The 25,680-nt window shown below is 48.9% G+C and overlaps 1 protein-coding gene, 1 long non-coding RNA gene and 7 other non-coding genes across 11 annotated transcripts; 8 read left to right on the plus strand and 1 right to left on the minus strand.

Annotated features, from left to right (window-relative positions):
- Positions 1-561: 561 nt before the first annotated feature.
- TRNAV-CAC (transfer RNA valine (anticodon CAC)) lies at positions 562-634 on the plus strand. The gene has a single exon. It is a non-coding gene; the product is annotated as a tRNA-Val (tRNA).
- Positions 635-1,324: 690 nt separating this feature from the next.
- On the plus strand, positions 1,325-1,397 carry TRNAV-CAC (transfer RNA valine (anticodon CAC)). The gene has a single exon. It is a non-coding gene; the product is annotated as a tRNA-Val (tRNA).
- Positions 1,398-3,485: 2,088 nt separating this feature from the next.
- TRNAE-CUC (transfer RNA glutamic acid (anticodon CUC)) lies at positions 3,486-3,557 on the plus strand. Its single transcript has one exon. It is a non-coding gene; the product is annotated as a tRNA-Glu (tRNA).
- Positions 3,558-3,902: 345 nt separating this feature from the next.
- Positions 3,903-3,975, plus strand: TRNAK-CUU (transfer RNA lysine (anticodon CUU)). The gene has a single exon. It is a non-coding gene; the product is annotated as a tRNA-Lys (tRNA).
- A 2,323-nt stretch (positions 3,976-6,298) lies between these two features.
- On the plus strand, positions 6,299-6,371 carry TRNAK-CUU (transfer RNA lysine (anticodon CUU)). The gene has a single exon. It is a non-coding gene; the product is annotated as a tRNA-Lys (tRNA).
- A 2,412-nt stretch (positions 6,372-8,783) lies between these two features.
- On the minus strand, positions 8,784-12,402 carry LOC142049108 (uncharacterized). Of its 2 annotated transcripts, XR_012657619.1 has the most exons (4): positions 11,161-12,402; positions 10,542-10,692; positions 9,801-9,959; positions 8,784-9,664 (listed from the first exon to the last, which is right to left on the minus strand). It is a non-coding gene; the product is annotated as an uncharacterized LOC142049108 (long non-coding RNA). The 2 variants fall into 2 exon arrangements; XR_012657618.1 differs by having other exon boundaries at positions 8,784-9,959.
- On the plus strand, positions 10,275-24,568 carry TRIM7 (tripartite motif containing 7). Of its 2 annotated transcripts, XM_075076515.1 has the most exons (8): positions 10,275-10,474; positions 12,242-12,899; positions 13,731-13,826; positions 14,154-14,384; positions 16,494-16,516; positions 17,101-17,216; positions 18,067-18,102; positions 21,134-24,568. In XM_075076515.1, the coding sequence occupies exons 1-8, from the start codon at positions 10,275-10,277 to the stop codon at positions 21,646-21,648; spliced, it is 1,875 nt and encodes a 624-aa protein (XP_074932616.1). In that variant the 3' UTR covers positions 21,649-24,568. The 2 variants fall into 2 exon arrangements, with proteins under 2 accessions (XP_074932616.1, XP_074932615.1); XM_075076514.1 differs by lacking the exon at positions 10,275-10,474 and having other exon boundaries at positions 12,421-12,899.
- Positions 24,569-25,188: 620 nt separating this feature from the next.
- TRNAT-UGU (transfer RNA threonine (anticodon UGU)) lies at positions 25,189-25,261 on the plus strand. Its single transcript has one exon. It is a non-coding gene; the product is annotated as a tRNA-Thr (tRNA).
- A 175-nt stretch (positions 25,262-25,436) lies between these two features.
- On the plus strand, positions 25,437-25,508 carry TRNAP-UGG (transfer RNA proline (anticodon UGG)). Its single transcript has one exon. It is a non-coding gene; the product is annotated as a tRNA-Pro (tRNA).
- Positions 25,509-25,680: the final 172 nt, after the last annotated feature.

Below are 25,680 nucleotides of genomic sequence, written 5' to 3' on the forward strand. Positions count from 1 at the left end.
AACAAGCCTTCTTTTCCATTCCACAATACACACCTTTTCGGAATCCTTAAAGTTTAAAGATCTGTTTTGTATAATATCCATATAGATGCTGGGATTCTTGCAAAAAAATGGCAGTGCTATTCTGCAAGAGAAGTGGCTCCTCTTCTTTCCCTGGGGCCGAGCGTGGAGGAAGCCAAGCCAGCCCCAGGAGAGGGGCAATGCCTGAGCAGGGCACACACGTGGTGCCTCTGGGGGGGGCAGCAGCAGCAAGCGGCTCGTCGGGGGTTGTGTTTTTGGGGTGTTTCTGGAAAGCTCTGAGGCTGTTTCATCCCAGTTTTGAGCACCGTGACGAGGTGACGGAAAAGGGTGGGTGTGGGGGTGCTGTCAAAGGGAGGGTGAGAGTATTTTTTGTTTTCTGCTCTTGTAAGAGGATTGAAAAGGAGGCAGCATCAGAAGAATGTAAAAAAAAAAAGGGGGGCATTGGGATGTGGTGAGGATCGCTGGGAATGTTTAAAATGGAGGGAAAGAGGCTTAATGGTGAATCCCCACCCAAAATCTGACCCCCTAGACATCATTTTCCATGTTTCTGTAGTGTAGTGGTTATCACGTTCGCCTCACACGCGAAAGGTCCCTGGTTCGAAACCAGGCAGAAACATCCCTTTTAGGGACATTTTTGGGGTGCAGGTGAAGCATCTCCTTGATTCTCCACGCGCTCCTGCTCTCCAGCAAGACATCGCTTCCAAAGGCAGGGCAGCAGGGCCTGGGCACCCAAAGCTCAGAAGGCACGGCAGCCCAAACAAGCCTTCTTTTCCGTGGGATAAAGCTGACATATTTAGGTAACTTTGGAGATACTTATTTTATAATATCCATATAGATGCTGGGATTCTTGCAAAAAAATGGCAGTGCTATTCTGCAAGAGAAGTGGCTCCTCCTCTTCTTTCCCTGGGGCCGAGCGTGGAGGAAGCCAAGCCAGCCCCAGGAGAGGGGCAATGCCTGAGCAGGGCACACACGTGGTGCCTCTGGGGGGGGCAGCAGCAGCAAGTGGCTTGTGGCTGGTTTTGATGTTTTCTGGAAAGCTCTGAGGCTGTTTCATCCCAGTTTTGAGCACCGTGATGAGGTGACGGAAAAGGGTGGGTGTGGGGGTGCTGTCAAAGGGAGGGTGAGAGTACTTTTTGTTTCTGCTCTTGTAAGAGGATTGAAAAGGAGGCAGCATCAGAAGAATGCAAAAAAAAAAAAGGGGGCATTGGGATGTGGTGAGAATCGTTGGGAATGTATAAAATGGAGGGAAAGAGGCTTAATGGTGAATCCCCGCCCAAAATGTGACCCCCTAGACATCATTTTCCATGTTTCTGTAGTGTAGTGGTTATCACGTTCGCCTCACACGCGAAAGGTCCCTGGTTCGAAACCAGGCAGAAACATCGTTTTTAGGGTTTCCTTTTCCCCTTTTCCATCTCTCTCTGTAATGCTTTTATTCAGGACATCCCTGTGCACTGAGAGATTTAATCTAGGGTTTATTATGGGGGTAGTGGGATCACTGCCCATCCCAGCATTTCTTTTACATCCCTCATCTTAAGCATTTTCCTTCCACATGGATAGCGAGAAGTAATTTGCATTTACACCCTGCTGTTTCATCAGATCTCTTATTTTTCCATCACCCATTGAGACAGAGATTTAGACAGCGCTATCCTATCCCAAGCTCACACAGAGCGATATTGCTGGGCCAGTGGGGACCAGCAGCTCTTCTGCCTAAAGTGGAAGGACCAACTGAGGGCACTAATGAGTCATTAACAGCCCTGAACAGCCCCACCTGGGACCCCTCACCCTCTCCCCATGGTCTAGGGGCTCTATTTAAGCTCAGCCTTGGAACCCTTCACTCTTTTGCAAGCTGTCTCGGAGGCGCGTCTATGCATGGCTTTGGATGCTGCTGATCCCCCCCATGGGCTGCATTCCCAGCTCGCCCTTCAATGCTGCCTCCTGCCCACAGCCTTCCCTGCTGCCCTCGCTCAGGTACGATAGGACAGACCCTGAATTAAGAGCCCAGGGAGGGGATTATCCAGCGCTGGGGGTTATATGCCAAGGGGGTTATAGTTTTTCTGCTGCATGACGATGAACAACTTGGTGCTGTGCTTGCACGATGTTAATTTTGGTCCTGGTATGCTGCTATTTCTTTGACTTAAATATTACTTAAATGTTTCTTAGGTTGCCTCTTGGTCCTTACTCTCCCATCCAGCCTCTCTTTTGGCCAGGTTGAGTTTCTTCCCACGCTTGTCTCATGGCTCACCTCCATTTCTGGATGTTGTGCCCAAAGAGATGATTCTGCTATGCTCAAAAGCAAGCAAAGAGTTAGTTCCCTTCCCTCCCCCGAGACATTTTGCATTCATTCATCCCATGAATGAGCTGAAAAAATAAGACTGGTTGGAGGGGGAGACTTTGCAGTCATGCATTTCTGCTTCTGGATGGAATTGTTTGTTTTTGGGACGTGACCTAGAATAGCAGCCAAAATCTCAGGCTCCGCATTCAATTAAGTCTCTGGAGCACAACCCACTGTTGTTAGATCTGGGTTTTCCCCTCTTTGCTGCATCTCTGCTGACCTACATCACCACGTAGCTTTTGTTAAAGCTCTTTGCTGTACATATGTCCGTTCTTCCAGTAACTCCGCTATAAAGAGCCTGGCAATGGGAACTGCAGCACTTTTTCTGTGGAACTGTTTTCATCCTCCTCATCCCCCTCCACTCTTATTTCTATTCCACTTGCAGATATGTGTCCATATAATGTTACCTGTAGTGTGGCATTAGGAGTTGAAGTGAATCCTTTTCTGAAAATGGAGACTTCCCTGTAAAATTAGGAGATCTGTGTGCAGTAGCTGGAGAGAGAAGCCTGTGTAATGACTGAACTGTGTTCAAACATAGGAAAGATGCCTAAAAAATAAGGGAAAATCAGTAAATCATGTGAAATTCTCATGCATCCCAAGGATCAGACTGATCCCCTTGGAGCAATATCATCATCCGCAGCAATATCATCATCCACAGCTCTATGTTTTTTTATAGAGCTACTGAGATGCCAGTAACCTGCTCTTTCACCCTTATATCACACCCAAGAAATGGAGGAAACTGTGGCTTCTGGGGTGTTTTCTGCCCAGTTGAACGCACTGAGGTGACTCCACCAGCTGGGAAGTTGGGAAGACTTTCTGGTTCTGGTGGGAGCAGACAGAAACCCTATGTGTTTGGAGACAGAGTATCCCCAGGAGGAGGAAAAAAGAATAATTTTGTGGCTATAAGAGCTTTCTGGGGTAACTTCTGGACTCCCAGGTGTTGGTGAAGCCACCAAGAAGGGCTGACCGCTGGATGGCAGCAGAAGATAAATCCAAGGAACTGTGGGCTTGGAAGGGTTTTGCCATTTAGGTAGTAAAGGAAGGAGGAGGAAAACACATGGAGACCCTCCTATAACCAAATACATCCCAAACCTTTTGTGTTCCCTGTATATGGGGGGAAAAGCGTCCTTGCAGCTCCCTGGTGGTCTAGTGGTTAGGATTCGGCGCTCTCACCGCCGCGGCCCGGGTTCGATTCCCGGTCAGGGAAAAGTAATTTTTTCCGTGGTGTTTTCTTCCTTTTAATTTGTTTTTCTTAAATTTAGCGAAACCAGCTGCGCAATACGGAGCATCCCGATCCCTCCCGCCCTCGGCCGGTGGCTCACCCCTTCCCCCGGGCGTGGGTGCGGGGGTCTGGCTGGATGCGGACCAGAGGGGACTTGGCCCTCCACCAGCCGCAGGAGGAGAAACAAAACTAAGCTGCCAGCCTGGAGCTTTTCCTGCTGTGTTCTCTGTCCTGTGACCAACTGCCCCAAAATCCTTCCCCTCCCGTTGCACGGCCGCATCAGGGGTGATGCTGACGCTCAGAAGCCGCACCACCCCCGGCTCTGCCAGAGCCCGGCTAGCTCAGTCGGTAGAGCATGAGACTCTTAATCTCAGGGTCGTGGGTTCGAGCCCCACGTTGGGCGATGAGCTTTTTCCTTCCCTTTTCGCCCTTCCTCTCAGCAAAAAATTTTAGGGCCGTACGGTGCAGAATAGAGCCCCAAGGGTGGGAGATGTCACAGGAAAGCGAGGGGAAGGAGCCGCGTGTCCCCACAAATCCGGAGTCACACGGGAGTCACGGTGGCCTTCCTTTTCTCTGAGAAGGAGGCCACTTTCCTCCTATCTGCCTTCTTTCTCACCCTTTCCCTAATTTGTCTCTGTTCTAAATTCTCCTTCAACCTCTAGTATTGCAGTGTTTCCTATTGCTCTCATCTCAAGCCCTAACACTGCATTATTTATTATTGCTTTATTGAGTCTTTGAGCCATGTAAACCTCTCCAGATTGGAACTGGGTAATAAATAGGACCAAATCCAATCCCAGGCGAAGAGCAGGGTGTTACCGGCTGTACCAAAATGCTCTCAAAGTACCTGATCAATCCCAGGAAAACCCACATTTTTCAGTTTACAGCACAACACTTCTAAATACCAGGGGAAAAAACAAAAAAATTAATACTGTATTTTCTCATCTTTAATGCCATAGATCAAGAGCATCCCTTTTGGTTTAGACCAAAGCTTTTTGCTCAGCAGCAGAGGATGCACCACATTAAAAGCAGGTCAAACAGTGCTGCAGAGGAGAGATGAAAACAAGTTGAGTTTCAGACTGGGAAAGTATTACACCATGCTTCTCTCCAGAGTTGTCTGGAGCAGAATATGCGTTGGACAAATGCAAGGACCCAGCCCGCTGGGAACTTGCTCTTTGGTTCTGGCTGTCTGGAGGAGTTGAGCTTGGCTTCATGCTTAAAAATGTAGGTATTGTCTGTAGTTGTGCTGTCAGCACAAGAAGAGTTGAATAAACATTGTGTTGGGTTGGCACAGGTGAAGCCAAAGGACTTGGAAATAATTTGAAGCAGGTAGGCAGGTTTCTTGGAATTGTGTCCTAATTAAACATGGCATTACTTAAGGCTATAACCATGCAGCTTAAACCCTCCAGGAAAGAGATCTGACTGTGGACACCAGCCTCCGTGCTCTGTTATGAGCCATATTTCTCAAGCACGTGTAGTCATGAGCTGTGTTGGTTCATGGAGCGCTTGTATTAAGCAAACATCCCCCCACAGGGGTTGTCAACTGGCTTTCAGCTACTTGTGTCTCACCAAGGCCATGGCACAAGCTTGTTCGCTCTGTATGGAGTGGTTCACGCAGCTCTGCCGTCCGTCTGTGTTTTAAAAGAAGCCAACAAACCTGGTCTGCAGGAGCCTTTGGCTGGAAGGGGTATGGGAAGAGCATGTTTTTGGCTATTCCAGGTCCCACACATGGAGTAGCTCAGTGAGGGAAAGGGTAGATAAGAAAATCGAAACAAGAAAAATACAGGCAAGGAGGGGAGAGAACGGGAAGTGTAGAAACTGTTCTCTTAGGCAAAGTCCTACTTGCAGGGTTAGGACAAATGGGCTCTGGCATCATGTGAATGTTTCCCAGCCCTTGGGGTTTTTTGCGTCTTCTCTGATCCATGAAAAACTTCACCCACTGGGATAAATCAGTGTGATTCAACACGATGCTGAACAGGGAGGGGGATAGAGAAGGGAGGCGGGAGGGTTTGCTTTTTGGCAGGACCCCCAAATAGGATGAGGCACATCCTTCTACCTCTGTTATTGGTGCTATTTGCGGAGGAAAGCCCAAATGAGCTGGTCTTAAAACGGGGTGCTCTCTCACAGACAAAGGCGATAGGCTTGCTTGTAGATCTAAAAATCTGCATCTTTGGGTCTTTCCTGCAGAGTTAACCCTGGGTTGACTTCAAAGGTGGGGAGCTGTGGGTGTTTCTCTGCACAAAGGGAGACTAAAGGGCCTGAGAGGCTGTAGATGTGCCCATGTGATTAATGACTCCATGTCCTGGAAGGTCTGTCCAGGCTCGGTGAGGAGCTGTGTTTGCCCAGGTGTGAGTAGAAGCCATTGTTCCCACCAAACAATATCCCCCATCGGCTCTGAGGTCGTTCAGGTCCTGGGTCAGCCCAAGCGTGGGGGAGAAATAAAGGCAGTGGGGAACGTGTGACTGGTGGATGCTCGGACCTTGGAGGGGAAAGCAGAGTCTGGTAAGGGACCCTCTCTTGGGGTTTTGCTTTGGGACTTTTCTGTGTCGTCTTTCCACGTTTGAGCCTGTTGGCGTCATTCCAACACACCCTCTTAAATCTCCCAGGGAAGAGCTTCCACTTATTTGAATACTTCTATTTTTATACTCCTAAAACTGGGTGTTTTGATAAATCAGCACCAAAATTACAGTTTCGGTGAGAAAAAATAGTGGAAATAAGGAGTTTTAGCAGCCCGGCTAGCTCAGTCGGTAGAGCATGAGACTCTTAATCTCAGGGTCGTGGGTTCGAGCCCCACGTTGGGCGTTCAAGTTTTTTTCCCCCCACCCTTTATTTGCCCAAACCTGCCTGCTTCTGGGTACAGACAACTGCTGGTGTTACACCTAAGCAAGAGGTGGATGCATCTTAGGAAAGAAATAAATGTGGGGTGTTTTTTTTTTTTCCATAAGATCATTGGGAGATTTCTGCCTCAAAAGCATGGCTATTAAAATTAATAGAGCAGAAAGATGGAGTTATCTGTATTTCAGCTTTTTAAGGTGCTGGAGGATTGTCTAATAATGTGCTTCAAGTTTCTCTACTCATTCTGCCCCAAAAGGGACATCACAAATATCTGTAGTATGAGGTTCTTGCCTGATTGGTTTTCCCCCCTTCCAGAAGGCTGATCACTGAGGAAGCTCATCACAGGGATTAATAAACCACCTGAGCAATTCTCATTCGCAGGCAACCCTGTGCTGGGCTGAGGTGCAGCTGGGAGGTCAGGATCTGTCCCCTTTCCCAAGATGAAGGTGCTTTTTGTGGGGCTGACCCTCGCCTTGTGCATTGGAGTCGGTAAGTGGAGGGTCACACTTAAACAGGATTTAATAAAGAGCAGGGGAATATCTGATGGTGGTTGGATGGGCCTTGCCACGCTCTTGATGTCTGCAGTGCTGTCACTGTGTGAGCTGGGTGTCATCTGCTCTGAGTCTACAGGCGGTGGAGAGAAATCTCTGCGACTGTTTTCATCATTCCTTGAATGAAAATGACTTTCTCTCCACTCACTTCCCAGGGGAGCTACTAAATCCAGAGAGACCTCCTCTGGCCCAGGAACTTCAGCTGTAGGTTGCTGGCTCCTGGGCTAGATGTGCACCTTCTCTGCCCCAGAGAGCTGTTGTGGTGGTCTTGAGGTGGATGAACCCCGCCCCAGAGCCCACACCACATTTACTCTCTGTGGGTCTGTAGTCTGGTTTGTTCACCTAATGCCGTGTCTTGTCTGCAAAGCTCTGCCAAGAAGGGTTAAGTGTCCGCAGGCATCATCTGCCTCTCCCCTACAGATGAGGGCTCTCATTACCAGGTCCGTTAGTGAAGGTGGCACTTAGTCCCTTCCTTGATGGGTTCTACCTCTTCTCTGGGGTCACCCCATCTTATCATGGGGGTGTTTGGAGCAAAACTCCCCATTGGCTCTGCGGAACGGAGCCCCCCCCCCCCTCGCCAAGTTCATTGCTGCTTCTCTGCTGCAGTTGAGGCACTTCAATGCAAAGTCTGCAAGTACAAGATCCCCTTTGTCGGATGTTTCCGGGGAGCGAATGAAACCACTTGTGAGCGGAGAGAGAAATGTGCCATCATTAAAACCTCCCTGGGTATGTAACGGGGGGGGGGGTGTGTGTGTGTGTGTGTCAAAACCATGGGTTTCCTTTTGGTTCCGTGGGGGTTGTCCTTGTCTTTGGAAAACCAAATTGATTTGCAGAACGAATGAGGATGCAATGATGAACCTGATATGGGAAAGGGCTAATGCAAGGGGCCAAATTCCTTCTCTCGATGGATGTTGCCCTAGGTATGGCTTAAAAAAAAAGTCCTTTTTAGGCAAAGGGAGAGACTCTGTCTCCCAAAGAAGGTGTGTGAGCTTTGTCTATGTGTGCACATGCCTTCCTTAGCTCTTTCTCCTAATTAAAACAAGGTGTGACTTCATTTGGGTGTGCTATTTAAGGGGCTGGTTTCTCACCTGGTAACTTCAAAGTCCACCACTGATTTTTTTTAGCAGCTTACTGCTACTTTTTTTTTCTAACCACGGTCCCTCTCTGCCCACCACCCCCGCAGGGAAGGTGACCCTTTATTACCAGCAAGGCTGCACCTCTGTGCTGAACTGCGGCCGAGAACGGGCATCCGACGCAGAGTCCCGCTTGACATCCCGGTATTCCTGCTGTGAGACGGATCTCTGCAATGAGGAGTGGGATGAGGACCCCACAGACTAGCCTGCAGCGTGGGCAGGATCAGGGCTGCTGATGTGGTCCAGCCATTTCAGTGCTATGAGTCCTCAATTTAATCCTGAATGATTATCACCTTAAATTAGGCTGGTTGGACCCGCTCTGTCTGCAGGGCTCCCCTAGACATCTGGCCTGATTTTGTTCCAGCTCTAGCAATAAACCTGCAGGCTTATAACTGGCAGCTGAATTTGGCTTGTGTGCGTGTTTTCCTTCTCCAGACAGATGCTCCTATTAACAGCTCTTCAGACTCAGCATTCCTGGTGGTCTGGAAGCAGCTTGTGGCCCTGAACATAATACTGTTACTAAAACCCCAAGGGCAAGCCAAGGTGCTTTCCCCTGGTTGCATCCAATTTTTTTCCTGCAGTGCAGGACTGGGAACTTTGCTGGGAACTTTTCACCAAGGGCTGCAAAGGAGAGCATCAGAGAGCTGCTGGAAGCCAAGAGAAATAAAGGATGTGTGTATCTAATAGATATTAGGGATTTATTTCACCTGTGCTAACCCAAAATTCCCTTACCTAGTCAACAGAACTTAAGCCATCCATCTAATGTAGACAATAAATAGTCCTTCAGGAGGCACCAAACTCCTGCTGTTGTAAAGGAACAGCTTGATCAGTTCAGGGCAGCTGTAGTTGCTACCTGCAGCCCAAAGGCCCTGGAGAGGAGAGGGCAATGTATCATAGGCAGTTTGAAAATAAATGGGCTTTTTTTTTTTAGCCTCATCCATATCTATGAGGGCAAAATGTCTATGGTGGGAGGAGAAACCGTAAGTATAAAATGTGGGAATTGTGTAGAAGTGGAGATTCTGCTGTTGTCACTGTCTGGTCTAGGAAAATGGGTATTTTGGACTCTTTCTGCCGTATTGCAGCATAAGGGAGAGGGGATAAAAGGAAAAGAGGGTTTATTTTGCCTGAGGCATTTGTAGCTGGGAAGCTCAGTGCTGTAAGAAGTTGTTTAGCTAAATGACAGATCATATGTTTTTTAGAGGATAAAAAACCCTGCCTGCTGCACTGGGTAGCAGAGGGATGTTCCTTTTGATTATTAGCCCCTGAGGAGTTTGTTTTCCAGATAAACTGATGGCTGCAGAGATTCTTATGTGGCTTGGGGCTGTAGGGGCTTCTTCCTTGTGCGGATACAGGTGTCTTCTGGAGCCAGGTTCAACTTCTAACCTGGTTTTGGAGTGAGAAGTTTGGCGAAGACCCTTTCCAGCCATGGGACTGAGCCTGGATCTCTGTTCATCCAGCCTTGTAGCTGGGTCCAGTTTTGGGGTAAGCAGGGAGACCCCCAGTGCGGGACAGTGATTGCTCACACGTGTCCTACCTGGAAACGCAGGCGTGAGAACCTGAACATGCTTGGACTCACCTAACATAGGAGAAAAAGGACTATCAGCCCCAGGACGGTTTGATACCAAAAGCCAGTCCTGCAAGAAACCGTGTTAATGGGGGTGAATTTTTTCCCCCTCCTTCCTGTTGTTTTGGATGTCCCAACCTCTCCTTACCAAAACAAGCCACTGTGGTAGGTGGGCAGTGTCCTGCAGGAGATGCTTCTGCCCTTCTTTGCATGGAGCTGCCCCAAATAGGAGCTGGAAGATGAATCATTCATTGATGGCTTTGGAGGAGGGATGAAAAGCTTCACTCCTTCCTGAGCCCCTGCCGATCTGGAGGGAAAGATGGGGTGTAAGGAGAGGGTTAAAGGGCTGCAGAGACCCTGTGGAGAAGGTCTGGGCTGGGAGACAGGTGGAGGGAGGTGCTGGAAATGTGATCCTGGCTCTGGGCAGGGAAAAGAGCTTTGGCACAGAAAAGGAGAGCAGAGCCAGAGTGGCTGAGGAGGAGGAGGGAAGATCAGTAGGTGCCCAGGATAGATGCAATGGGGGAGGGGAAGGAATGGTAAGTGAGATGGGGCGGAGGGCGACAGAGGGGACAAATGGGGCAACCGAGGGCTGGAAAGCAGCAGGAGCTTGAGCGGCGCTGAAATGTCAGAGGCACCCAGGGCTCGGGCTGGTTACCTTCATCAGAGCATGGTGGAGCGACTGCCGCGGGCTGCTTCCCGCTGGGACCCCCCAGCCACCAGGCTCGTCAGCCACCTGCCCCCCACTAGCACCCTCCCAACGCAAAGGGTCGGGCGATTTGGGAGGATGCCCCTTTCTTACGCCTCCGCTCCGAGGTACGCGGGGTCAGCTGGGGCCATAGGGAGGGCAGTGGGATGTGCTTGTCCGTCTGTCCTTTTTCTCTATACTCACCTTGTTCTGCTTTTCCCACTGGGCTGCCCATCGTTTCTGTCAAGGTGTCTCTTTTCCTTTGCTATTTATGCATCGCTGGAGAGCGTGTGGATTTCTCTCCAGCTCATAGGCCACCACCTCTTCCCTTCTGCAGAGAGATGCGGTGAAAAATCTATGCATGACATGAGAGATATAGAGTTTGTGTTTATCTGCGGATCAAGAGAAAAGGGAAAGTGGAAGAGAAAGGAATTTTCTTTCCATAGGGAGTGATGTGTGTGTGTATAAATATATATCAGTGTATTTGAGCAGGGATAGGTAGATAAATAGGCACAGAGGAGGAAATTGTGGTCTGCAGAAAAATCCCTTTTCTGTAGGGAAATGCGTACGTATAAATGGATATATATTGTATACGTAGGGATATATGTGTGTACATATATATGCACCTATATATATGTCTCTGTGTGAATATATACATATAAATATATATATATATATTCTGCTATTTGTCTGAGTCATTTGTTCCATGTTATTTCTGATCACAAACTAATGTGGATCATAGCGAGCACTGGTATTCAGATTTTATTTTCCTGTGAGAAGACAAGGGATTCCTTTCCAAGCCCAGAATTGTATCTAAGCTTACCTGAAAAAGCTCATTTCTAGTCCCAAATGAACAAGTCTGGATTAGCAGTAAATGCATGCCTGAAGTCTGATGCTCCTGTTTAGCAGATGCTGGAAAAGGCAAATGCCGCGAAAATATTTAAATTACAAGAGAGGTTCAAGTAGAGGATGGATACCCCTCCTCAGTGTTCTTGCCCAACTGCAAAGGTGTCAGGATGAACACAACCCCTACTACAAATCGGAAACCCTTTGCAAGCCCCTGGCATCAAGACCCCAAGACTAATATTCCTCCAGTACAACCTCTGGGCTTGGGATCTGTCTCCTCTTGGCTCCAGACGTCCCCGAGGGAAAGATCTCAACTTGGAGATGTCAGATCAGCTGGGCTGACTTTAAAAACCAACATTTATGGATAGGATCACTTGGTCTGTTTTCAAGTCCTCGTTAGGAGGAGATGAATCACTCTCCAGAAGTCCCTACATCTCTCTGTTGATGGTAATGTGACACATGCCTCACCCCCCAAGTAAGTAGGTGACTGTCACTCACTTTTATCTCTGTTCTCCATAACAAGAGCTTTGGTGAGCTGCTCAGGTGGAGACAACCACATTACAGATAAACCCCAGCCAAGGAACAGCCTCGTATATTGTCATTCCTATTTAATGCAAGACCTCCAAAGCTGCACAAAACATTCTTGGAAGGCAAAAATTGCTTTTGAGATGCGGGACCCCAAACCAGAGGTTAATCTCTATGGAGCTGGGAAACCCACCCCCAGATCTTGATGTGGGCTTTACATCCATGTGTATTCCCTTTCTGCAGTTACTTTTTATGGCCTGTGTTGAGCCCTGGAGCTCAACTAAGCCATCTGAGTCCCCAGCTGAAGCTTCCAGGGTGAAATGGGTCTTTAATGAAAGCTCAGATGGTCACCTGGATCAGAGCCTAGAGCAGCTGTTGAACACAAGCCTGAGGACTCAGATCTTGCATTTAGCACCGGGTCAGCCAAAAAGCCACAAGACCCAGATCTGGTGGCTGTATCCCAAATGATTTCCCTTTTCCCACCTCCCTCCTAAAAAAAAAAAAAGAACCAACCACCCCCAAAAAAACCCCAGGGAGCCCAGGATTTGTAGGGGAGCAAAGGGCAGGGACCTTCCTGCTTTTTCTTCCACCTACGTGTTGTCTCCTAACGCCGAGGTCTTCATTAGCAGTTTAAAGAAACCGGATGCTGCAGAAGTGACCTCGGGCAGCGGGCTCGTTCCTGGAAGAGGAACGCCCACTTGGGGCTGGATGCCAAGCATTCATGTTCTGCGTCCAGCCCCGGTGAAATCAGTCCTTACTCGCAGGAGAGAGGCCATGGCGGCAATGTTTCTGCCTGGCAATCTCCAGGATGAAGCCACTTGCTCTGTTTGCCTGGAGTTCTTCAAAGACCCCGTATCCATCGAGTGCGGGCACAACTTCTGCCGGGCATGCATCGTCAAGAGTTGGAAGGACCTAGAGATGGACTTCCCCTGCCCGCAGTGCCGAGAGGTCTTCCAACAGAAGAGCTTCAGACCCAACCGGCAGCTGGCGAACATGTCCGAGATCATCAGCCAGTTCACCCTCCGCGGGGCCAAGGGTGCTGAGGAGGACGGGCTCTGCGTGAAGCACAGGGAAGCCCTGAAACTCTACTGCAAGGATGACCGGAGAACCATCTGCGTGGTGTGCGACAGGTCCCGGGAGCATCGGCCACACGCTGTGGTACCCGTCGATGAGGCGTCTGAGGAGTACAAGGTACCTGTCTGTCTGTCTGTCCACCCTGGGGAAGACCCCCCCCCTCCAGGTCTTTCTGCCTCCCGGCAGTATGCCTTGCGCTGTGTGTTTGTGCTCGCTTAAGTCCCCACGCAGTCACCTGGCTTTCCCGTGCTCAGCCTCATGCTCAACCGCCCTGCAAATTGCTGGTTGCTGCTTTCTAGCTTTCCCACGACCTGGAAAACCCCTTCCAGATATGCAAAACCCTCTCATGAATTCACATAATCTCTGCATCTGGGGAGAGCATGGGATTAAACACAGGGCAGCCAGCGGGTTGTGAGACAGAGTTTCTCTTGTGCAAGCCCCTGCAGAAGCCTTGGGTTTGAGCCATGCTGCAAACACTACCTGCGAGCACCCATCCTATGGGTAGGGTAACAGCTGACAGAGCAAACACCCACATCTATTTTAGGTCTGGGCGAGCATCCAAAGATGAATATAGGTTGATTAAAGCCAGGCTGAACTTTGCTTGTGCCAAGAGCAAAGGCGGAGGAGGTGGTAGCAGCCGCCGATGAAAACAGCGCGCGTACCCTCCCCTGGCATCCTCCGTCTCCTTTCTTTGTCTTCGCTGCATGCATGGGAGCTTGTGACGGTCCTTGGGGGGGGTCACAAGTGTGGCTGTCTGGGTGAGCGTGGGCAGAGCTGAGCCAGCGTGTTCTCCCAGGGAGAGCGCCCCGGAATTTTTCTTGCAATCCCGCTTGTCTTTGCATAGCTGCAAGAACAAACCGCGCGCAGGCAGAATAATTCAGCAAAAGAAATCAAACGCAGCAAAAGGTAGGCAGAAAAGCCAGTAATATCATCTTTCTTTGTTCCTAGGAGAAAATCCAGGGACGCTTGGATTTCCTGAAAAAGGAGAGGCAAGAGCTACTGGAGTTTAAAGTGAACGATGATAAGAAAACCCAGGAGCTCTTGGTGCGTGCCTGCAATGCGGCGCTCTGGGTGGTGGGGACAAGGTCCAGGTTGGGCCACGTGGGGGAGAATGAAGATAATGACTGTTTGTGGAGTAACTGCCCACAGCCTTTGCTCTCACATCCCCACCCCTTGTAAAAGCCTTTGTCCAGGCGTGCCACACACGCTATCTCCTCACCCCTCCCCATGTGAAGGCACCCAGTCTCACAAGAAAACCAGCAAGCAGCAGCAATGACACTGGCAGGTGCTCCAAATTCACCAGGTGGCCCCTCTCCACCCCAAAAATCATTGCACCAGCTTAAAACCCTTTTTCCTGCATTTTATTCCCAGAAAACCATTGAGAACGAGCGGCAGAAGCTGCTCTTGGAGTTTGAGAGGTTGCGGCAGTTCCTGCACGACCAGGAGCACATCCTCTTGGGGCAGCTGGAGAAGATGGAGAAGAACATTGCCAAGAGGCAGAACGAGAACATCACCGACCTCTCCAAGGAGATCACGCTCCTCAACAAGCTCATCACGGAGCTGGAGGAGAAGATCCAGCAGCCCATGCTTGAGTTCCTCAAGGTGAGATGTTTGCTATGAAATGAGCCTTCAGGTCTGAGTTATGACCCTTCTTCATCCTTTTTTAATGTGTTTCTGGATCCCGTAGAGGTGTTTTGAGGATAAATGTCCTTTTTTTCTCCCAGCTTTAATGAGCAGGTGGTGCTTGGCAGTGACTGAGTGCCCTGAGCTCTGCTACATCGGCAATAACACACAGCAACTACCTCTGGCTCAGGAACATCCTGAAACAGAGGTGTGCTCTTTATATTTAATACCCTCTGATAAATTTTTTCTTCCATGACTTTGTCTGGGCCTTTCTAGTGCACATAAATTCCCATTTCAAGGCATTCAAAGCTGAATTAGACCTTGCACAAAGAACCACCGCAGTGGTACTGGCTAGATCCTTAAACCACGCAACTCCTTTTGCAAAGCCAGGTCTTGATGGGCTTGCAGCGCTGAAGGTTTGTAGCATGCCAAGTCACAGATGCCCGCTCCTCCAGCTTAAAGGCATTGATGAGGACTTGGGATGGGGTTGAGCTTAGGGGCATGTGGAGCTGGGCTCAGCAGGACACAGCTCCTTGCCAGTTTTCCCAGCGGAGTCCTGGCTGCAGAAGGTTGGCCGGGACCTGAAAGCAGAGCTGGGTTTTCAAGTCAAAATGAGCTATTAACCAAGCTGGAAAGTATGAGGGAGAGAGCAGATGGAGGCTAGGTATTGATTGCATTGCAAAGAAAGAAGCTGGAGACAATCCAGCTCTCCCTGTTACCCAAACTCTCCTTCACAGAAAGCAAAAACAAACCTGAGGGGGCCTATCCCAAAACCAAGCAGTCCTGTCCCCCGCTGGACGGCAAAAGGCAAATGGGTGACCTGCTTTTAATTGACCATGTTTTGATTAAACTAAGTAGATTGAGCTTCTGGGGCACACAGATCTGGAGAGTTAAATTCCCACCTGGGCAGCGTTGAAAGCACTGTAAATATTTGCAGGTCGTTTCAGTACTTGGCTGTGGGTGAAAACTCATTTCACGTGGTCTTTGCTCACCCCTCACCAATGCACGCAAAAATGGTCCTGGAACAATAAGTGATATTTTATTAAAAGGCCACGTTGGAAATCCTTGGCCAGCTCCAGAGTCCTTTTCCAGCCCCTGGGAGATGGGAATGGCTTTGTGTTGCCATTAAATCCCATCCAACGTACTCACCATGATTTATGCCCGTCTTTACATTATTTTAAAGGCATCAGAAAAGGCAAATGGTGGCATGGACTGGACTGAGCATGGGGTTTGCCTCAGGGAAATTTTGCCATGTGGCACCTAGTTATTGAGGGTATTTTAACCTACAATTTACCGCCATAATTTTGCCTTCCTGAGGGCAAATCATTTCCACTGTCAGGACACGCATCCCAGGGTGGGATAAATCACCTGTTGGAAGCACCCTAAACTCTTCCTGGTGGCAACTAGACCATGGAAGCCCAGATATGATGGAGACGTAGATGCACAAGTTTAAGGCCAGGATTTAGGTGGCCAAGTTACGGTAGGTGATGGCCCTTTGGCTCTTGGGCAGGTGGATATTGGCAGGTGTTTTTCTGTATCTCAAAACTTCACATGGGACGTAGGATCTTCTTAGAAGTGGGAGACCAGTAGAGGGATCCTTAGAGCATCTCAAAGGCTGTTGGGTGCGTACACCTGGGGTCACAACAACAATGGAATAGGAATGGAATAGGAAACAGGGTTCTGTAGTCACCAGCTTGGAAGATACTCCCAACTCATCTGGGCAAGGCCCTGGGCAAGCTGGCATGTTTTGAGCAATGGGTTGGATGAGAGACAACTCCAAAGGCACCTTCCAGCCTAAACCACACCATGGGCATAAACCTGGGGTGTTGTACATAGGAGAATTTGGGAGGCTTGGTTCCCCCCAGAAGCAGCTGCATCATTAGTTGCTGCAGACATTTGGGTGGGATTTGGTGGGACTGTGGCCTTCCAAAGCTGAAAGCAAACATCTGCGGCATGGATCCATGCCATAAGGTATGGACATCTTGGTTGGGTTTGACGAAGGGGAATTTCTCTCGTGCTTTCTGAGCCAGGGGAGACGTAGCACACGTTGCACACGGATTTCACTCAGTCTCTCTTTTTCCTTTCTAGGATGTAATGAACATCATAAGCAGGTATGGAGTGCTGCTTCTCCCCTTCTTTCATGCTTTTTCCCCCCTACCAGCACTGTTTAAAGGTCAGTGTTTGCAGTCCAGATGCCAGAGGGCCAGAAAGAGTTTGCCTCCTACTCGGCACAAGCCCTGGGTCTCTTCCAGCTTCTTGGAAAACTTAGCGTTATCGCAAAGCCTTTTCCTACCAAGTGGTTTCTTCAAAGGTCAAGTGAGACCAGAAACCCCAAGTGATCTTATTTGCCTGATATACAATTCACCTAGGGCAATGGTTTAGGCACCACTTAAGCCCTGAAAATGAAATCTAAGCTGCAACAGGAGCAGCTGAGTGGGGGCAACCCAGCACGGACACCCTTTCCAACAACCAGTTGAGGGGGGTTTCCAATGTTGACATGTAAATCCTGGTGTCCTCAGCCCAGGCAGGTTGAAATTCATGCGTGACCCTCGCAATGTGATGTTGAGGACTTGGACCGACTGCCGGTGGGATGGGCTGGGAGCATTGCACGAGGCCAGCTGCAAATGAAAAAGAAACAGGGGAAATAGCAATGATTTTCTTATTGTTTTTTTTTTTTTTACTTTTTCCTTTGCAGAAGTGATGATGTGAAGTGCCATAAGCCTGTGCCGGTATGCACGGATATGAAAATGCACATCTGCAATTTCTCCCTTAAGACCGTTGTCCTTGAGAAAGTCTTAAAGAAATTCAGAGGTACGTGGAAATGAAACCAGGGTGTTTAAAATAGGCCTGGCCTTTAACAGGCGTCAGGGGAAAGGGATGGGGAGTGCTGGGGATGCTGCGGATGTCTTGAGGTCCCTTAGTACGTGCCTGGCCAGCAGTACCAAAATAGGAGAGTAAATTATGTTGGAAAGGCCTCCTGGAGATGTGCAGGAGCAGGAGGAGACTCACCCTGCCAGGCTGCCAGTGAAGGAGAGGCAGGATTTTTTTAAAGAGGGAAAAACTCTAAACCTGGCACATCGATTTTAGCGCAATAAAGCCTGCAGTTTTCACGTGTCGAGTAGTTTTTGGCCGGGATAGCCAAGCTTTGCATTTCAAAACCAACCCCCTTGCAGCAACGCAGCAAAGCCACGAGGCGGTGCTGAGGGATTTGGAAAGGAAGGAAGAACCAGAAAGCAGATCTGGACGAGAAAAATCCCTAAACGCAAACTGGAGCAATATTAGACTTAAAAGTATTGCACTACAAGTTTGACACTCATAATGAGGAGAACAAAAAATGGCAGGGCATGATAAATAAGGCTTAAATAAATCCCGCATTCTCTTCCTGTCAAGAAGCTTTTTTGAAATATCTCTCCTTTTTTTTTTTTCCTAAAAATTAAAAAATATTCAGCAGCCATTCCCCCTGTCGCTTGTCCCCAATACACAAGCTGGTGGGAGCTGGGGTTGCTCCAGCCTCGGCTCTTGCTGCCTGTCGAGTCCCACGTCGGCAAAGACGGCGCTTTGGCGATGTGATGTGGGTGTAAACGTCCCCATAAAGGAGATTTCTGCGGTTCCTTCTGGCTCTCTCGGTGTTGCCATTTACTTGCCTGTCTCTTCTTTTCAGAAAACCTGCAAGATGAACTGGGAAGAGGTGAAAAAGGTAAAAGGAAAATATTTAAGACGTAGTGCCCTGGAGCAAAGACTTTAAATTGTGGTTGTAATTTGCAAAGCTGGTTTTGCAAAGCCAAAGAGAGGGGGAAAAAAGAAAAAAGGCACTCTAGATTTCTCTTTTTTTTTTTAATTTCTTCTCTCTCGATGATTTCCAGATCCAGCCTGCTCAGTTCGAGAGTCAAAAGACGATTTTTCTAGCTGACGCCGGGGATCTGACAGCTAAGCTAGGTCCTTTCTGCCTGTTTACACTTAAAACCACAGTGCGGAACAGAAAAAAAAGATATGTGAACCCCCAAAATGGATTCATACCCTTTCAAGCCACTTCCAACCTGCTTTAAGTCGGCCAGACTTGCTCTGTGGCCCGTGGTTGGGCTCCTGTTTCCACCAGGGTTTGGGGTGGAGGGTGTGAGTGCTCCATAATCTGCTCCAGTGCAAAGTCAGATGACTTAAATTTTGCTGAAAGCTGTTGAAATCGTGGCTGTGGGCAGGTGGTTTGCTGTCAGAGCACGCCGTGCGGGAGAAGACTTGCTCGCCAGCTCTCCTGGGTTGGCAAAAAAGAGGGTTCACGTGAATGGTCATGAATTTCAATTGGCGAAACCAGCCCAGATTAACTCTTTCAATGGTGGGTGAGCCTCTGCTTTGCTTCACCAGCGGCGGTGAGGACAGGGGAACGCCAGCGAGCCGGGAAACCACAGCGATGGGCTCTGCAGTGGTTTTGACACCAACCTGATCCCTCTGACCTTGCACAGCGGCGGGTGCAACGCAGGGGCAGATACCTTTAACATCTGCCCCCATCCTCCAGCTCCCTTGATGTGGAGGTTGCATAGCCATGCCCAGAGCAGCCAGAGTTACCCCAGCAAAACAAAGCCCTCTTTTTGAAAAGAAAGCTTATTCTTGCTTTTAAGGTGGTGCTCTTCAGCATGGGGCTTGCAAACCCCTTGGGGAAGGCCGAGGAGGCCAAGCCTTGGCTTGGATCCTTTCCAAGGACCATCCAGCTTAGAGGGTCCAGATTCTGCTAACGGACATCCCCAGACACCTCTGGGTAATGCCAAGGGGTTGGCAAAGCAAAAGAAGAAAGGCTGATGACCACCGTTTAAAAGCAAAATGGCAAAACAACCCTCACTGCATGTCCATGGTGGTGTGTGTGCATGTGTAGAGGTACAAGTCCGCTGGTCCGTTACACCAGAAAACCCTCTGGAAGCAGATTGGGCCACAGCTTATGCTGCAGAGAGCTGGGGGACCAGGGGGTGAAGAAGGGACAAGCCAAAACCTTGTAGCAGTCGTTGAATCCCACTCCTCCGACTGCTTTAGTTCATCTTTTCCAAGAGCTTTGAATACTCTTGGTTTTTTGTTTTGTTTTGTTTTTTTTTTATATGATGCCTGAGCTCCTGGAGACTTTTTGGGTTTTTTTTTAAAATCAAGACAAATCATCATTCGCAGCCCCTGCAGCTGAGTTGAATCTCAAACCCAAATCCTAATGACTCCAGCAGCTGGAGATGCAAGAGGAAGGAAGGAAAACACCTTTTAAAAAGACTGGCATCAAGGAAATTTGCTGATCCGATCCATTTCCCCTAACTTTTGCTAATGGTCATTTTAAAAGCACCTATCTCTTGGTCTGATATAATAGTGCAAAATGCAGAAGATGTTATTTTAAGGCCAATCTCCCTGTTTTGGGATGGAACCTGGTGCTTAAGTTTTGAAGGATAAAAAGAACCCTTTCCTGTGGTTGCTATCACCTTTCCAAGCCCTGTGAAGCTCTCAATCCCATCATGGGTCTTTTTGGACTCCATATGCAATATTCAGGCCCAACTCTAGGGATTTTGAAAAAGCATAAAGACCTTTAGCTAAATAAACTCTGGTGCGGCATCCAACACGTTTCAGCTCCAAAGGTCCCAACTTAGATTCCCCCAAAGGGTCTCATTCATTCATGGCAACTTTGCTGACTACAACCACAATTTGAGGTCACCAACATGCTCGCTGTTTCCTTTGAGCCTGATTTTTGGAAGGGGAAAAGATGTTAGTATCAAACTTCATCTACACGCATGTTTCTTTTGGGCTGTCCAGGTGTGATCTGGTGTGTAAAGATGCCCTTAGGTCATGGCTTTCCAAGAGGACCTGTCATCATTGGGTAGTTTGGGGACAGGTACCCAGCAATTTATGATCTGAGGGGTGGGCACAGCCCATCTAGTGCGTTGTACGTTAGATGAGCCAGAAACAAAAAGAACAAAAATTATCAATTTCTTTGGAAAAAAAAAGTCTCGATCTAAGGTCCATTTTTACTGGATATCATGGCTAATCATCTGCATGTGGTTTTATCAGGTTCTTTGCTCCTAATGGCCCTGTGTTGTCATTACCCCATTTCTTAGCAGCAGCAGGAGTTTTGCCCTCCCACGAAGGGAATTGGAGTGTCAGTGTGGAAGGACAGATGAGGCCCCCCCCCGGTCAGGGTTTGAGGGGTGCTGGTGGTGTTGCTGAAGGATCGTGATCTGATCAAAGAGCCAAGACTACAACGCAGTTGTAGGTCTCCCTCTAGGACATCCTGAACCAAATCTTGGTCCTCATTCGCCATGATTTGCTTCGCTGTGTTGTCCTTCGCCCTCAGCTGGTGGGGCTTAACCCCTAGTGAGGATGTAAAAAGTTGAGGTAGATGCTCACCCCATACCTTTAATGGGACCTTCCACACCCACCTCCAAGCTTCTCACACACGTAGCATGTCCCTTTCTGCTGGTAGAGAGAAGCAGCATATTTGTTAGCGACTAAAATACCTCCTTTTAAAATTAGCCCCAAGCCTCCAGGCTTCCTGCAGAGTCAATGGTGAGAGGAGGCATCTCAAGAACCTCAAAGCAAAGCCAATGTCTGAACTTGGCTTTCCTTCACCACAGACTGTCCAGGGAGCCGAAGGGGAGCAGTTATTGGGGTTGGGATGTGGTTCAGCAACTGATAAAAACATCCCCAGCTTGGGTTTTTAATTGTTAAAATTCTTATTGAGTTACTATCACTGTCATTGCTGTCATCAACAGAGGACCTGACCCTGGACCCCGATTCGGCAAACCACCTCCTCATCCTCTCTGCAGACCTCAAGAGCGTGAGGATGGGCTGTAGGAAACAGGAGCTGCCCGACAACCCCAAGAGATTCGACACAAACTCGCGGGTGTTGGCTACCACGGGCTTCAAGTCAGGGAGACATTACTGGGAAGTGGAGGTGGGAGCCTCGGACGGTTGGGCCTTCGGGGTGGCCAAGGAGTCCGTCAGGAGGAAAGGTCTGACGCAGTTTTCCCCCGAAGAAGGGATCTGGGCGGTGCAGCAAAACGGAGGTCGCTACTGGGCGGTCACCTCGCCCCAACGCACCCCGCTGTGTCTCAGCCAGAAACTCAATAAGGTCAGGGTGTACCTGGATTACGAAGGGGAAGAAGTCTCCTTCTACAACGCCGACAACATGCAGCACATCTTCACCTTCAACGTCGCCTTCCAGGAGAAAGTGTTCCCTCTCTTTTCGGTCTGTTCCACCGTTACCTACATCAAACTGTGCCCCTGAGACTTCGCGTGGGCTTCGCTGAGGACCTGTCTCCATGGTCTTCGCTGGGTGGTGCCTGGACAGTGGCAATGAGCACAGGAGACTCTCAAATCAGCCACGCGGCCTGGTTTGTTGGTACAGGCAGATGGCTGGTAGATGGGTAACCAGGTAGTCAGGGGAAAACACCACCAGGAGGGTCTTCAGACCAGCTTAGAACAGAGAACAGCTCTTGAAATCATCCGCAAACCCCAGGAAGGTTGTGGTCATCATCTTAAACCCGTGTCGGAACCAGCTCGCCTCTTCAGCGAGAAGGAAACCGCTCGTAGTTTGTGGCTCCAAGTCTGATAAAGGATGGGTATTTTTTTCTTTTCTTGTGTGGGTCTAAGGATCTATATTAGAGCTAGTGGGAAGTTTTGGAGTGGACCTTCCACCTCTTCGGAAGTGCCAATGACTTAAAAATGAAATGTTTAGTGGGTAAATGTCCGGTGGGAAAGGTGAAGGGAGTGACACCGAGCAGAGCACTTTGGACATCCATCCAAAGCCAGAAGAGGCAAAGCTACTTTCTGTTTGATTGAGTCAAATTAAATTAGAAAGTTTTGCTCCTCCTGAAGCGCATTTAATGGGGAGTTTCCACCGGTTTATTATGCTGTTGCTCCCAACAAACCGTAGTCACCACCTCTGTGCCAAGTGATGGTCACCTGGTGGTCACCTCTGTGTCACCACCACTGTGGAAATCCTGCCTTGGTCACAGGTGCCTTCGCTCCTACAAGATTCATGAGGAGATAAATAGGCTTATTAACTGCTCCTGGGGAGTGAATGGCTTTCAAAGCATCAGGATGCTCAGTGAGGGGGCTCACACCCTCCTGCTGGGCTACGTGAGTGGTTACAAGGGTCTCAGCTGGAGGTTCTGGCTTTTTCCCTCTTGCTCCTACTGGGAATAAAGGTCCCCAATGAAGGGTAGGTGCCTGGTTACTTATTCCAGCTGGTGCTTCTAAAATCTGGGCTAATAATTGTGCTCCAAAGGCTATTTTTGTGATGTTGAGCTGGTGGTCTGAGCTGTCTCAGGTGATCTAAACCACACGGCCACCAAGATCTGACCTGTCTTGGAGTCAAGCTGGGGTTGAAGAGATGCCGTGGGTTTTTGGTCACCTTTTGCATCAGCTCGTGTAAGTGCTCTGTGCTTCGGTTCTCTGCCCACGGCTCCTCTGGGCAGGAGGGAGGTATTGCTGCTACTCTGGAAAAGGCTAAAAGGTGCTTTTTTTTAAAATTTATTTTTAGTGTGTGTGTGTGTAGCAACAAATGTTAATGTTGCTCGGGTGCGTTTGTCCTATTGGATGTGAGCAAGCCCCATGGTTCTGAATTTTGGTGCTCCTAAATGGAGCTGGGCTGAACCACGACACCTATGTAACTCCTCCTGAGGTCCCCCCTGCGTAGGAGATGTTGTTTTCAAAATAACCCCTCAAAGTTGTCCTGCTTTGCCCGTAGTAATGCAGACTTCGGGTGCTGAGTGTTATATTTCCTCAGGCTCTCTTTGCCGCTCATTTCTCAGCAAAATCACCTGGTTACCTTTGTCTTCTCTTGTCTTTTTTTTTCTGGAAATCCTCATTCTTTGCCAAGACAGCAAATGTTTAACACACGGCTTGCTTTGTTCACCGTTGCTTTGTTCACCGTTGCTTTTGCCAAAACAAAGCAGCCTTTGAAAAATAATAAGTGTATTGCTGCCTGAAGTGGTGAAAAAAAATATGGTTTCTGGTTTTAGGCATTGTTGGTTGGCTTTTTAGCCTTTTCTAGAAAACATGTTAAACCACTTTAGGAGATATGGGGGAGGGGAAAAGCTTTTTAAATTTTTTTTTTAATCAAGAACAACATTTCCTGGCCACTTCTAAGATGAGAAAGACACTTCCATGCATAGCTGATCTTCATATGTGCTCCAACCTACCAGCAAAACCCCAGTCAACGCCAACGCCAAGAAATTATGGGTTGGAAAAGTGCGTTTCCTCCGTTTTAGGGTTTTGAAACACCTCCTCTGCAGGAAATCCATGTCACGGCAGCAGAATAAAATGACACCGCCGTAGTCCTCTCCTAAAGCACGCAGATCCTGCGTGCGTAGGCGGGTGGTCGCCCCGAACACCTTCAGCTGCTTCCACCGGCCTGTGCCCTTGGTTGTGAAGACACGCGGCCTATCAGAGGCCACCTTAGACTTGCGCAAAGGGTGACGTCGGAACCCAAATGGACCAGAGGTGGAATGAATCCATAAAAAAACACCCGTATGTGGCTAACTCGGTGAAGAGGTGCTTTTTCCCCAGGTTTACAGGTGTCTCTCCCCATGCACTGTTGAAGGCTTTCTCTGTGCGGAGCCTTCAGCTCCCTCCCACATAACGGAGATTTGGATAGGAGCTCCTGGAGGTGAAGCACAATCCATCCCTTATGCGATGTATTAAGGCAGGATCAGCTGAATTTAAGATATCATTAGTCATAAAAAGAGCTGGGGGTGACTGGCTTAGGCACAAACATCTCTATTTTCAGCTGGTGGGTTGTTTCCGACCCTTAGAGTCTACATTTTTTTGTTTGGTTGGTTGGTTTTTTTAAAATAAGTTTGGCTTTAAATCTACATTATTTAAAGCTGCAGCAACTCTTACAAAGGTCAAGCCATGAGCAGGTGAGCAAAATGCCTGAATTTTCTAAGCTCCATCCATTGGTGACGTTTTGCCACTGTAAAAATTGCATAAATAAGCAAAACTCCCAAGAATAAGAAAGCCATTAGCGGGAGACACGGTATCTCTTATGTCATGACTTGGTGTTTGTCTTGTTTGCACGTGAGAAATGCTATTTCTGCAAATGACGGGATGCGAAAAACCAAACATCACCCGAGTGGATTTGAAACCTCCCAGGTTGTTCCTTGCCCACGTGCTGGAAATAAAATGTGAAGGTGCTACCTGCACTCGTCATCTCCTGTTTATTATTCCCAACCTCTAAGGGGTTTGAGAACATCAGAGTTGTGGTTTGAAGGCTTGTCCTGCTTGGAATTTAAGTCTAAAGGAAGACTTTAAGTGAAGGTGTGTGTATATCTATATTGGGGTGGGGTTTTTTTTTTTAATGCATCTCTTTATGTTAAACACAAACCCAACATTTGCGTCTTCTGCAAATCAGGGCTGCAATAAAAAGCCAAAGTCTGAGCCAACATTTGCCTTCAGACAACCTTAGAGGGGAGGAACAGGCGTCACCGCCTGGGTTATTCCGGCAGCCAACGCCGAGCTTTGCCTGTGCTTCGGCCAAACCTCCCGCCAAAAAAACAGAAGCGATGCTGGAGGTGCCAAGGGCTGAACCCCGACTCTCGTAGTGGTTCAGCGGCGGGGCTGAACCCCAACTTTTGGTGCTGTAGGGGTGTAGGAGGCACCAGTGGTTTCTGGCCGTGCCATGCTCCTCGCAGCTGCTGTTTCTCCTCGTGTTTAGCGGCCCCGGACAGGGTTTGGGGGGGGGGGGGGATGGAGATTGGGGGCAATGCGGCCACTTTCGGGGTTCCCCCCTGGTGACCATCACGGTCGTGGTCCTTCTCGTGCCGGCTCCATAGCTCAGGGGTTAGAGCACTGGTCTTGTAAACCAGGGGTCGCGAGTTCAAATCTCGCTGGGGCCTCCTAGATTTTTTTAATTTGCCTTTTTCTTTATTTTTCTCCCCAAAAGCACCATTATTTTCCTCCGTGGCGGGACCGGGCGGAGCCGCGGGTGGCAGCCGGGGGTGGCCGGGACCGGGGCGGGGGCGGACGCGCTCCGAGCACCGACAGCCACCCCGGGAGCGCCGCTCCCAGCGCGGCTCGTTGGTCTAGGGGTATGATTCTCGCTTTGGGTGCGAGAGGTCCCGGGTTCAAATCCCGGACGAGCCCTCTTTATGTGTCTCCTCTGTTCTCCCTGGTTTTTGGCGGTTTTCTGTGGGTTATTTTTTAATTATCTGTTAAATAATATTTTTTAAAATTGTCTTTATATTTCCCCCTCTATTTTCCCTGTTGTTTTGGGGGGATTTTGTTTGTTTGGTTTTTAAATAACAATTTTAAATCT

Source organism: Phalacrocorax aristotelis, chromosome 31 (genome assembly GCF_949628215.1).
Source record: "Phalacrocorax aristotelis chromosome 31, bGulAri2.1, whole genome shotgun sequence".
NCBI lineage: Eukaryota > Metazoa > Chordata > Aves > Suliformes > Phalacrocoracidae > Phalacrocorax > Phalacrocorax aristotelis.